Source organism: Cervus canadensis, chromosome 11 (genome assembly GCF_019320065.1).
Source record: "Cervus canadensis isolate Bull #8, Minnesota chromosome 11, ASM1932006v1, whole genome shotgun sequence".
NCBI classification, from domain to species: domain Eukaryota; kingdom Metazoa; phylum Chordata; class Mammalia; order Artiodactyla; family Cervidae; genus Cervus; species Cervus canadensis.
The window spans coordinates 13726625-13739372 of NC_057396.1; the positions used below are offsets into that span (position 1 = coordinate 13726625).

General features: G+C 46.6%; 2 protein-coding genes across 2 annotated transcripts; both read right to left on the bottom strand.

Annotated features, from left to right (window-relative positions):
* Window positions 1–628: 628 nt before the first annotated feature.
* FUT4 (fucosyltransferase 4) lies at window positions 629–2818 on the bottom strand. Its single transcript, XM_043481939.1, has one exon. The coding sequence runs from the start codon at window positions 2682–2684 to the stop codon at window positions 1488–1490; it is 1197 nt and encodes a 398-aa protein (XP_043337874.1). The 5' UTR covers window positions 2685–2818; the 3' UTR covers window positions 629–1487.
* LOC122450054 (translation initiation factor IF-2-like) lies at window positions 2755–12420 on the bottom strand. The gene is made up of 3 exons (XM_043482191.1): window positions 12416–12420; window positions 10763–10817; window positions 2755–3483 (listed from the first exon to the last, which is right to left on the bottom strand). Exons 1-3 carry the CDS (start codon window positions 12418–12420, stop codon window positions 2755–2757), a joined length of 789 nt encoding a protein of 262 aa, XP_043338126.1.
* Between the last annotated feature and the right edge of the window lie 328 nt (window positions 12421–12748).

The following is a 12748-nucleotide window of genomic DNA, read 5'->3' on the forward strand; positions in this document are numbered from 1 at the left end:
ATATATTTACAAGGTTGATCCCACAGCACAGTCTCAAGGGCTGTAGAAATGTTTGTATCTAGATGGTAAAGAATCTGCCTGCAATGCAGGAGACCTGGGTTTGATTCCTGGGTCAGAAAGATCCCCTGGAGAAGGGAATAGCAACCCACTCCAGTATTCTTGCCTAGAGAATCCCATGGACAGAAGAGCCTGGCAGACTACAGTTCATAGGGTCACAAAGAGTCAGACATGACTAAGCAACTAAGCACCTACATGAACATACTACTGGGCAGGCCAGAAGGGGAACCTGGTGGCCCCAGGGAGAATTGCAGATTTTTGTACAAATGATAAAGTTTTACTGCAGGCACTGATTTAGTTCTATTCCCTAGCAACCAAACATTTAACTTCAAACTGACAAGAGTCAAAAACTGCCATTAACAGCCGCCAGGAGACTTTTTCCCTTTTGCATGATTCCATAATACAGTGCAACCTCACTCGCTGTTCTGCAGAGAGGTAATGCCGGCACCCCTGGAGGACTGACTTTCCGGGTTTAAATTTCAGCTCCAGTAAAGACACAAAAATAAATAATTCTGTGGAAAATGACATTATGGCTTCCTTTTCTAGGTAAACATAGGCTGGATTTCTGCAGTGAAGGGAGAAAAAGGTTGCTTCTGCTTTATTTTCACATCTGTAATTATGGTTTTTAAAAAATCTAGGTTATAGAAAAACGGATACAGAAGAAATCAGGAGACGATTATTCACATTGTAAAGGGATTCTCCACAGGGTTCCACTAAACACTGCGCTCTCTTATAAGAGTGGATTTGATTAAAAAGCGGCCTTTCAGGAACACATTTGTATAAAGCGAGGTACACCAAATATTCACTCTCACTCTTCTCCAAGGACAATCCAGCATCTTGTTTCCATTCATAAAGCAGGGGAACAAACAACACTAGTTGTTACTGAAGTCAGTGGAGGCCTGGACCACCCTCCTCACCTTTCTTAGGCGATGAGGCTTTGAGGAATCCAGGTACAAAGAGTAAGACCCACTGGTAGCCACAGTCCCTTTGCTATCCTGCAACAAGGCTCTTTCTAAAGCCAGGGTTTTGCAGCATTTGGCCCAGGGACATGTGAGTGGAGGAGTCTGTGAAATTTGGACTCAGCAGAGGTCACAAATATAGCCTGTGGCAGATGAGGAAATTCAGAGCCATGGGACCATGGTTTCTTGTAGGTAAACTGTTTTCTCAACTTAAAAGGAGGAGCAAAGGTCCCCTTCTTCACCCCTGAACTCGGATGCCCTCAGACAACCACGAGTTATGCAAAACCCACGAGCACCCAGGATCCTTCCCACCCAGTCTTTGTGTTGAATGAGATTAACTGGTAAATCAACTTGTTCCCATAGATTAAAAACAGGTATTTGGGAAATGCAGTCCCACGACTCAGTGGTCAAGGAGAGGCACCGCAGAGCATCCAGACTTGGCCTCCAGGGTCACACCCGGGGACAGTGGCCTCACTGTTGAAACCAGCCAGCCAAGTTGGGGACGCTCTTGCGTTGGTCCCCAGCCTTCTGCACAGCCTGGCAGGCCAGGCACCAGGGCTCATCCCAGAAGGAGGTGACATGCACGGCATGGCTCCGGCGCCACCTGAAATAGCTGCGATAGGCCGTCGGGTTGCGGTCCAAGAACTGCAGGTGGGCGGCCAGGGAGGACGCAGAAGGGAAGTCGTCCACGTGGATGAAGGCATAGGAGGGCACGAAGCGCTCATAATTGGTGCGGTTGGGGCCCAGCACTATCGGCACGGCTCCGGCCAGGAAGGCGTTGCGCCAAAGCTTCTCGGTGATATAATCCAGGTGCTGCGAGTTCTCGAAGGCCAGGTAGAACTTGTAGCGGGCCACCGTTTGCACCAGCTCCGCGTCGGGCAGCGGCTGCCCGGGCCCGGCCTTGCCGAACACGTCCACGGGCACGAACTGACTCAGCTGGCGGTAGTAGCGCACGCGCGCCTGGCGCTCGTCCCAGTTGCTCACCACCCAGGCCACCAGCCCCTGCTTCCGGGCCAGCGGGGGGACCAGCCCCGGCGGCTGCTCGCTGAGATGGGTCCTGGGGTAGAGGTAGCCGTAAGGCACGAAGATGTCCGAGTCGGCCCTGTAGGAGAGCGTCCAGTTGAAGATGTTACCTGCCAGGCCCTGCAACCCCGGGGAGTGGGAGGGCGACTCGAAGTTCATCCACACCCAGCGCTGGCCCGGGGGCCGGGGGCCCAAGGCGGCCAGGGCTTTGGCCTCAGCCGCTTGCCTCTCGTCGTCCATCACCAGCACTTTCTGCTCCTCCGCCGGGGGCATTTGGACGCCCCAGGGCGGGGGCCAGTCCGGGGGTCCCTTCACCAGGTCTCGGTGGTGGAAGAGCACCGCCTGGGCCTCCCCGTAGGCCGCGCGATCCGTGTGCAAGACGCAGCCGCTGATGTTGAAGCGCCGCTGGCAGTCGGGGGGCGGCCTGCCGGAGTTGTGTCGGCCCCTGAACGGCTCCCACCACAGCAGCACGTTCACCGGCCGCGGCGGGCCAGGGGAGGCCCAGGGCAGAGGCGGCAGCTGCTTCAAGCAAACGTAGATGGCCAGGACGGTGGACAGCAGGCTGGCGGCCAGCAGCGCCAAGTGGGTGCCGGGCAGCCCCGGGCCTCCGCGCCGGGAGCCCCGCCGGCCCCAGCGCGCGCGCATGGACAGCGCCGGCAGAGCCGCCGCCGCCGCCCGCCGCGCGGCCGCGAGCGTGGAGCGCCGGCGCCCGCTCTCATGCTGCCGAGGCGGCTCCAGCTTTCTTAGGCGCTCGCCCCCCGCCCTGGAGCGCGAGAGGGCGGTCCCGGGATCTGAGGACCCGCGGGTCCCGCTCTCCTCCCCGCCGCTCCCCTCCCGGCGAGGTTCCCGGGCGAGGGGGGCGGACCCGACGGCCCAACCTGGCGCCGCTGGGCCCCTCCCCTCCACCGCGCCCCCGGCCCGACCGGCCCGGCCGGGCCCCGGGCGCTTCCTGCTGCGCCTCCGTCCACTCCCGCGCCCCTCCAGGGTTTCTGGATTCCCCGGCCGCGCCCCACCCGCGGCTCCGGATGCCTATCTCCGCACACCCCAAGCCCCGGCCTGTAATATTCCCTCCCAGATACGCCCCGGCCCTCAATCGCGGCGGCCCAGACGCTTGCCTTCCAGGGTGAGGGCCGGGTTCACCCCCTTGCGCGGGCAGGCGGCGTGAGACCCTCCGAAGCCGCGGCGGCGGCGCGAGAGGATGCGGGCACCGGAGAAAGGCGGCCCGGGGGTGGGACCGGGGAACCGCTTCCTTCCTCTCGTGCCGTCCGGGGCCGGTGACGCCGGCGGGAGGAAGGGAGCGCGCGAGGCCGAAGTGCGGAGCGGACGGGGGCGCAGCCTTGATCTCGTGACCTGCCGCCCACCCCGCAGGCCCTGCACTCGGCCTCCTCGGCGCGGCCCACAGAGGTGGTGCATTTTGTGAAACCAAGTTTTCCAGGAAAGCCTGCTGTCAAAAGGACCTTCGCTTTGCCTATCGCTCCAGCAGTGGAGAGAGAATTGCTTCTGAACAATGGAATTGTTCTGTTTCTTCCCTCCACCACTGAATGAACGCTTCTGCCTGCTGGCTCAAAGCTTTCTTTGTACCAGAGCTAGGAGAACTCGTAAACCAAACGTAAAAATGTGGCCCTTGAGGCCATTGTCCTCAGGGAAATTCCTGCCTATTCAATGAGATGAATGAATGAACACTATTTTTTTCCTTCTAAGCACTTAAGAATCGGCTTAGTATCTGCACTTAGGAATAGGAAGATCATACAAAACACAGGACTATAAAATGATGACTAAGATAAATATCATAGCATCCAAGTTCAGGATATAAACGGTAAGTATCTCAGTGGTACCTTCCGGTTGATCAGCGAAGCAACCGAGGCATCCACCTCCACAGTGACTTAAGGAATTTTTCCCCTACGGCTTGATTTTGAATTTCTGGGTTTTGACCTTCATTTATGTAACTAAACTTTTCTTCAGCAAATTTCTAAATTGGGCATGGGCCGGCTGCTGACCTGAGAAGAGCGGGCAGTTTTGAGAGAATTTTTAGAGCCCAGCAGTGCATGGGTGGTGACCCAGCCCACTACCAGGTAAGTTACAAGATGTTAGGGAAGAAATAGACATGCTGGGAAGGGGCCAGCCTGACAGGTGTTTTTGATGTTATGCCGTTCGGATTTATTGTGAAACACTTTTTCATTGAAAACCAAGTACAGATGGTAAAAGCTTCCATAAAATGGTTTCAGGTGGCACTTCCTGCCTGCCTACACTGACAGTTTGGAAGCTGAATGAACAGTGTTAGGTGCTCTGGCTATACCCATCAACCTAGTGATACTTTCTCCTACACCGAAACTTTTTATAATGTTTTTCTTTCCATAGAATCACTTTTCAAGCTATTAATAGTTAAGCAAATAGGCTTTGAAATAAGAGATCTCGGTGATTCTCCAGTTTGTTTTTAATTAGAAAGAAAAAACTATAAATGAATGAATAACTTCCTTTCACTCAAAAGAAGGAAAGGACATGTTGGGTTTTCTTTTTTTTTTTTTTTTTGGGTTTTCTTTTTATACGATTCAGAAATCTATATCTTTATGCCCATCCTCTCTCCCCCACTTCAGTAAAATGAGACATCATAGATAGAGCCTAACATCGTGTTTGGCATTTGGTAAATGTTAATCTGCTTGCTTATTTATTCAATTTTCCTTTGTTGTTGTTCACTCGCTCAGTCATGTTTGACTCTTTGCAACCCGGTGGAGTTGCAGCACACCAGGCTTCCCTGTCCTTTGCTCAAACTCATGTCCATTGGGTTGGTGATGCCATCCAATCATCTCATCATATGTTGCCCCCTTTTCCTCCTGCCCTCAATCTTTCACAGCATCAGGGTCTTTTCCAATGAGTCGGCTCTTTGCACCAAGTGGCCAAAGTATTGAAGCTTCAGCTTCAGCATCAGTCCTTTCAGTGAATAATCAGAGTTGGTTTCCTTTAGACTGACTGGTTTGAGCTTGCTGTCCAAGGGATTCTCAAGAGTCTCTCCAGCATCACAGTTTGAAAGCATCAGTTCTTCAGAGCTCAGTCTTCTTTATGGTCCAACTCTCACATCCAGACATGACTACTGGAAAAACCATAGCTTTGGCTAGACGAACCTTTGTAGGCAAAGTGATGTCTGGCTTTTTAAAATATGCTGTCTAGGTTTGTCATTACTTTTCTTCCAAGGAGCAAGTGTTTGACTCCTGGAGAAGGAAATGGCAACCCACTCCAGTTTTCTTGCCTGGAAAAATCCCTATGGACAGAGAAGCCTGTTGGACTACAGTCCATGGGGTCGCAGAGTTGGACATGATTTAGCAACTGAAAAACAACAACAATATAACCAGTTAACAATGTTGTGATAGTTTCAGGTGGACAACAAGGGACTCAACCATACATATACATGTATCCATTCTCCCCGAAACTCCCTTCTCATCCAGGCTGCCACATGACATTGGGCAGAGTTCCATGCGCTATACAATAGGACCTTGTTAGTTATCCATTTTAAATATAGCTGTACGTACATGTCCATCAAGATTAGTATTCTTAAAAGCTCACTTGTGAAAGGAGATGGGTATACACATGAGATGGGCTTCTGGTATGCTGGCCGTGTTTATTGATGTGGGCACTGGTTAATGGGTGTATTTGGTTGAGGAAATTCATCAGACTGTATGCTTACATATGTAATTTTATGTATGTATAGTATGTCAATAAAATGTTGCTAAGAAATCATTCTGTCATCAGTGAAGAATGAACTGGGTATGGTGCTTAGTTGCTCAGTCGTGTCTGACCATTTGGACTGTAGCCCGCCAGGCTCCTCTGTCCATGGGGATTCTCCAGACAAAACACTGGAGTGGGTTGCCATGCCCTTCTCCAGGGAATCTTCCCAACCCAAGGGTCGAACCCAGGTCTCCCACATTGCAGGCAGATTCTTTTCCATCTGAGCCACCAGGGAGATTGGGTATTAGGGACCAGGATAAGAGTAAAAGTATCTAGTCCAGTTAGAAAGCTCTTGCTATAATTAAGATGTGAAATGAGAGCCTGAACTAAGATAGTAGCTGTGAGAAAGAGATTAAAATTAAAGGAATCAATTCAGAGGTATGTAGCAGGCCAGTCTCTTTCTCCAGGAAGCCCTCCTGGACATCCATACACATACATCTGGGGTAGGTCACATGGTCCTCCTGTGTGTGCCTATATATACATCTTTCAGAACATGACTGGGCAGTGATCATGGCTGTTTCTGTCAAACTCTATCCCTAGCACAGAACCAGGCATCTAGTTGTATTCATCATCTCAATGAATACTTGTTGAGAGAATGAATGCTCTTATTGTATCATTAAAATGCTCTGTTAATATCACTGATCCCCAGCTAGAAAGTGGGCAAGTATCAGGAGAAGCTGGCTATTTGAATGACTTGTTGTGACTTTAAGAAGTTCCTTAGGCTTTCAGTGGTAAATGCTATACATATATTAATCAGGACCCTGAGGACAGTCATCAGAAACTCCATCAAATTAGGCTGGGTCTCACTGGCACAACCCGGACCAGGCACCTATGCCTGAGCAATCACTGGTCAGGGCATGTGGACTTCCTTCAGACCCTCTTCTGGGTCTCAGAGGTAGAATCAGTCCCATATAAAGACGGTGGACTAACAATGGGGGAAAGGTAATTCCCCAAAGGAGAAAGTGAAGTGCTCTTCTTACCTGAAGAAGAGAGAAGGGACAGTGGCAGACACCGAAATCATGTGTCTACCCGCCTTGTGCAATTCTTAATAAATTCTAAATCACTTTAGAACTTTAAACATTCTATGATTCTTTTTAACTTTGTAACAATAAGCAAATGCTTCTTTTGTATGTATTTAAAGACCTCCTAGTTTCCACAAAATATTACACAAGAAGAACTGGATTTCAGTCGTAAGCATGATGACAATGTCAGGTATCAATAAGGAATTTTGACTAAAGGTTTGTAACTTTAGTGACAAACTAGAGGAGAGCTCCAAAATTCAAGGCTCACTTCATCAAGATGGTTGACGGAGCCATGCACAGTGGGACCAAGGATGGTGTATTCAGTTCCAAAATTTGATATAGGGACTGGATTCTCTGGGGGCAAGAACCAGGCCAACTGTGGTTCCTAAAAATTCAACTCATGCTTTGTTCTTCTCCATGGGAAGAGTTCATTCTAAGCCTGTCCTGCTGCTCCTCAGGACTTCCCAAGTGGTGCAGTGGTAAAGAACCTGCCTGCCAAAGCAGGAGATGTAGGAAACATGAGTTCCATCCCTGGGTGGGGAAGAGCCCCTGGAGTAGGAAATGGCAACACACCCCGGTATTCTTGCCTGGAAAATTCCATGAACAGAGGAGCCTGGCAGGCTATAGTCACGAAGAGTCAGACATGATTGACTGAGCACACACACACACTGCTCCTTCCCAGAGACAGATGCTATTTTCCAGAGATGCCTCAGAATGTGTTGTGACTGCCCCGGGTCTGCCCACCAGCGCCAAGCTCACAGTCAGCCTGGGGTCCGTGAGAATCAGACTGTCCTCAAATGGGTTGCTATTTTTGATTAGATCTGAGATGTCTGCAACTGAACATTGACCTGCTAAATATACTTCAATTTTTTTTTTCCCTTGAAGACAGAAAAGGGCAAAGTTCCTCCCAGGATGACATACTTACTAGGAAATGGGGAGCAGCCAGTGAGCAGGTATAACTGGAAAAGCTAACTCATACGCAGAAAGGTGATTATTTCTTTTGTCAGATACGATTTTTCTCCTGTGCATAATTGGGCTGATGATTATGGAGTTATTTAGTTAATAACTGTTAAGGATTGTGTAAGTTCCATAACAATCCACAAGTTATTGTTCATCGCCCTATTAAATCCTTGATAGAAAAATAAAACTAGCACCAACTTTTAAGGTTGCTGGTCTTTATCTCAGTGCAAAATTTCACTGCCCCTAAAAGATTGTGATGAATAGTCAATATGAGAATGTATTACACTTACTTTAGGATTTTAACTCTTATGCACTCAAGTTCTTTCTGTATTCTTACTTGATTTGAACAGGTAATGCAAGAATTTTGGATGTTCAGGAGAAGGTACATTGTGAAATTCTGGTTTACAGTCAGAAATATTTGTATCATATTCAAAATGTTTGTAGGGCTTACATCTGCATTCTCCTTGTTAAACTACTCTTTCTTAGAGTGTATTTGCAGTCACGTGTACAAGTTATGGAATACAAGACTTACACGACAGAAAATTATTTTGGCCTTCTGAGGTGACCCACAATCTGTCTGTGGAATGTGTTTCTCTCTAAATAAACCCACTTCTTACTGCCCAAAAAGAGAAATAGAAAATTACGTTGACATTGCAATGAACATGTTAATATCACACAGTGCAGTGCCTGGCACATGCAAGGTGTATAATAATTGTTTGTTAAATAAGCGAATAGATGAGTGAATGAGTGAACACCACTTTTATTTATTTATTTTGGCTGCATCAGTCAGTATGTGGGATCTGAGTTCCCTGACCAGGGATTGAACCCACATCCTCTGAGGTGGAAGTGCAGAGTCTTAATCACTGGACCACCAGCGAAATCCCCACTTTTAATTTTACATTTCATGAAGCACTTATGAAACAGTTCACTTTGTTCATTCATGAAGAGTATGGAAAAGACTTTGGACTGAAAAATAACAACTAAGATAAATAATATAGCACAAGTGTAGGGTAAAAACGTGGAGTATCATACTGGCCTCCCCAAGCCCTCTTCATCTTCACCAGCACTATCTTCATACCTCACTTGAAGTCTATCTGGGTCCTCAGTCAAATGAGTTAGCACAAATCCTGTATAGTCTCAGGATTGCAAACAGGTCTGATCTGGGTTTACTATGGTACTGGCTCCACATCAGAGCTTATGTGTGGCCATACTCAAGGCAATCAGACCCTAACTCAAGACAAGACCCGAACTCAGGGAGGCAGCCCAGCTCTTTACAGTTGGAAGAAGGGATCCTGAATCCCCTCATGTTTCCCCTGTCCTGACCCCACTTCTCACACAGACCCAGGGCACAACTCACTACAGAAAATGGAGAGGAGGTGCATTTTCCACAGAAGTCAGGGAAGTCCGCCTTGACCAGCAAATTTCCCTCAAGCAACCACTGAGAACACAAAAGTAGTCAGATCAGATTCCATCACGCTTGTTTCTGTGATTCTTCTTCTAAAAGGAGTCTGAGGTACTTGAAATATTAAGAAATACTTGCTGGATTAAAGTCAGCAGAACTTGTGACATATGAATGATTTTGAAAACATATGGGAATGGAAGGGTAAATGCATGTTGCTCATGCATGGCAAAGGAAAATTATTGTCAAAGAATTATTGCCACATTTTGTAGTTCCATGACCAGCTTACTGTGGTCAAATAAACCACGGCCCCAAAATCTTGCACGATTCACTGTGGTGAAATCACGATAAAAATGCTGGTTATATTATTTTCAATCACTCCAAAAAGAGCCTTTGGGTCTGAATTTACCCTTAGCAATGTTTCTGTATGCTCAGTTGTGTCTAACTCTTTGCTACTCCATGGACTAGAGACTGCCAGGCTCCTTTGCCCGTGGAATTTTCTAGGCATGAATACAGGAGCGGGTTGCCATTTCCTACTTCTGGGGATCTTCCGGACCCAGGGACCAAACCTGCATCTCTTGTGTCTCCTGCATAGGCAGGCGTATTCTTTACAACTGCACCACCTGGGAAGTCATAACAATGTTTAACCAGATTCAACAAACATTTGATCTCAGGAGAAAGAGACTCTACAGGTGAATAAACACTGCCCCAACTGTCTGATTGCATTGCCGGAACTACTTCTGGCCTCACAGCACCACACAATTCTGCAAAAAAAAAGGAAACTTCTTTGCGTGAGTCACTGTTCAAAGACAATTTCCAGGAGCATCTAAGACAGTAGGAGGAGAGCAGCCCCTCTTAAAGTCAGAAAAGAGAAATTCGATGTGATTGAAGACTGGAGATGCTGTCTGATCACCATTCACAGAGCCCGCTCTTCATCACTGCAAAGCTGCTTTGCCTCCTCGGTTCCCTCCAAGCTCTCAAGGACCCATTTCCCTGTCCACAGTTTGAGAAAGAACTTTAGGGATTGTTGTTAGAAGATTTTGATATGATGACCTCAGAATTGTCTGTGTTCCTTTAAAAGGTAAAATGCTGTGATTTTTCTTTATTTTGATATATTTTCACATTGTCAGCTTGCAGAGCTTTCCTAAAGTGTTTTCCAAGCCATATAGCACTGAGAATCACTCTGTATTGATATTGGGTTGGTTTAAAACCGAACAAACTTTTTGGCCAACTCCATATTTGCAGGGCTACATTAGGGTCAGAACTTGTTTGGGTTTAAAAATTTGCAAAAGCTGTAACTTCATGCAGTAACACTTATTGGATGTCAAGTGTGTGCCAGGCACGTGAGGTATATCTAAACAAACAAACAAACATTTCTGCCCCTGTGGGACATGCTAACTATCACATTCAATCCATACTGTGAATTGTAGCTTTAGAGAAATTTCAGACTTGAAAAATCCACAAGTAGACTTCAGAAGCTGTGATGTGAGGTGAAAAACCGTGCCCCTTCCCTGGCTAGCCCGAATTTGCATAGGGCAGGCTCACTGGGGAGGAGACAAAAAGGAACAAAAAGAGGCAGCCTCTTTTGAGGCCTCTCCATTGGAGTCCGCCTGCCCTCACACCTGGAGGTTGCACGATTCTTTGTTTGCCAAATAAAATTCTTGAGCTGTAACTGAACTGTAAAAAAAAAAAAAAAAAAGCTGTGACGTGTTGGGCCTTTAGTAATCCTGCCTGTTTGCCTCTTGAAGCAACATTTCCTTGATTGCCTTGTCACTTTGTTCTTTGTCACTTTGAATTAATCAAGTGTTACCATCAGAGTGGAAAGTTCTTTTAGACACCTATCTCTGCAACTCATTATTAGTTAAGCAAGATTTTTTCATACTGTCAAATAACTTTTTCAGGTTAAAGGGAAGCTAGGGTTTGTGAGAGGCGGGGTGTAGACATGGATCTCTCCACCCAAAGTTTCTACTTTCTCACCTTTAGTTATAAAGATGTGGAATTATAAACTGGAAGGAAGCTATTTAGCCCATAGGTGTGCTCCAAGGAAGCACTATAATTAAGACAGATAAAACTAAAAGCAGTTGTACTACTAAGGATTCTTTTGGTTGCAATTACAGTGACCTACTAGAGGCAGCTTTTGACAAAAAAGAAAAGGGTGAGGGACAAAATTTACTATTATGTAAGAAGTAGGTCTCATAGTGACCCTTCTGTTTTTTTTTTTTAAGAGTTGAAGAGTTTTATTAAAAATAATAAGAAAGCTAGTGTAATTAAGTTAAAGAATCACTCAGCAGAAACTTCCTTAAATGATGCAAGATTAAAGCCATCTGTGAGGCCAAAGGCCCCTCCACTGAGGGACAGTATCCAGTGATGCTCTGCAAGTCCACTGGCTCCCAGACTCTCACCTGACATCATGAGTATCTAAGGCCCTGGTGTCCTGCACCCAAAGCTAGTCTGTGACAGAGGGCTCACTTGAACAAAAGTTACTCTCTTGTGAGAGGGGTTTCAAAGTCCAAAAGGAGGACTGCGGGGCAGAGAACACTGTCAGAATTCTACATCTGCTTCTTTCCCTCCACCCCGCCACCCCCATCAACTCTTTCTGTGTTTCTCCCATTTGCTGGGCAGAACAGAATCTTCCGTAGTTCCAACAGCAGTGTCTGACAAGCAACTTTGATTTTCAATTTTAAGTCTTTGGCAGCAAGAATCTGACTGCACTGTCTTGGGTGTGGTGTACACCCAGTGAAATTAGCTATGGTCTGGCATAGGATCCAGAGGTGTGGTGGTCAGTGGGTGGGCTGGGGAAGGGAGAGGGGATGGTAGTTCTCAGAGAAATGAACACCTGTGTGAGCTGAACAGTTCTGAAGAGGTGCCTGACTCTTGTTTTTCTTCTGATTTTAGACATGACCAAGGAAGGAACTTTCTCAGTCTATTATTTCCATAAACAAATGTTTCCTTATGTCTACTCTAAAACAACTTATTATGAAAAACTATAAACACATACAGACATAGGAAGAAAAGGGTGGTGAGCCCCTCAGTTCCCTTCATCAAGATTCAGCAATTGTTGATTATTGATTACCCACATATGTTCCACCTAACCACTTTCCCTTTATTTCTTTTATGTTTTCAAGTAAATCCCATTTATCATATCATTTCACCCCTTCATGACTGCCACTACAAAGTCTACTTACTCAAAAGTGATTACATGAATCTAATCAGGCCTGGTAACTTAGCCCTGGTAAGTTGGTAAATTGGTAACAGTGTCCCATTGTTGCACTTACATCATGTTAAGATTAATTACAGATTCTGGTGGTGCCCAGCCTGCCCTCCCAATGAGGAATCTCCCGTCAACACTTGTCTAATGGTTTCATCCACTGACGAGCAGAGTCAGTCAATGCTTTGTGGATTATAAAATGATGGTTTCATTAATCTATCATTCTTTCCACATTTATTAACTGAAATTCTGTAAAGAAGATTTCCCTTAATCTACTAGGGCTCTTAGGTACCTAAATTACCAAATTGCTCAGAAAAGGTAAGAGAACAGATGATTCTTTCTTTTCAGTTACTACCTTTGTAAATAAGAATTAATGCCTTTGCAAGATCTTGATTGGTAT

Excerpts from the sequence above, each read along its gene's own strand:
- FUT4 (XM_043481939.1), bottom strand. The coding sequence starts at position 2,684 with ATGCGCGCGCGCTGGGGCCGGCGGGGCTCCCGGCGCGGAGGCCCGGGG.
- LOC122450054 (XM_043482191.1), bottom strand. Across the intron at positions 3,484-10,762 it reads AAGAATCGTGCAACCTCCAG|CAGGCTTTCCTGGAAAACTT; the intron begins GTGTGAGGGCAG and ends TCCTTTTGACAG.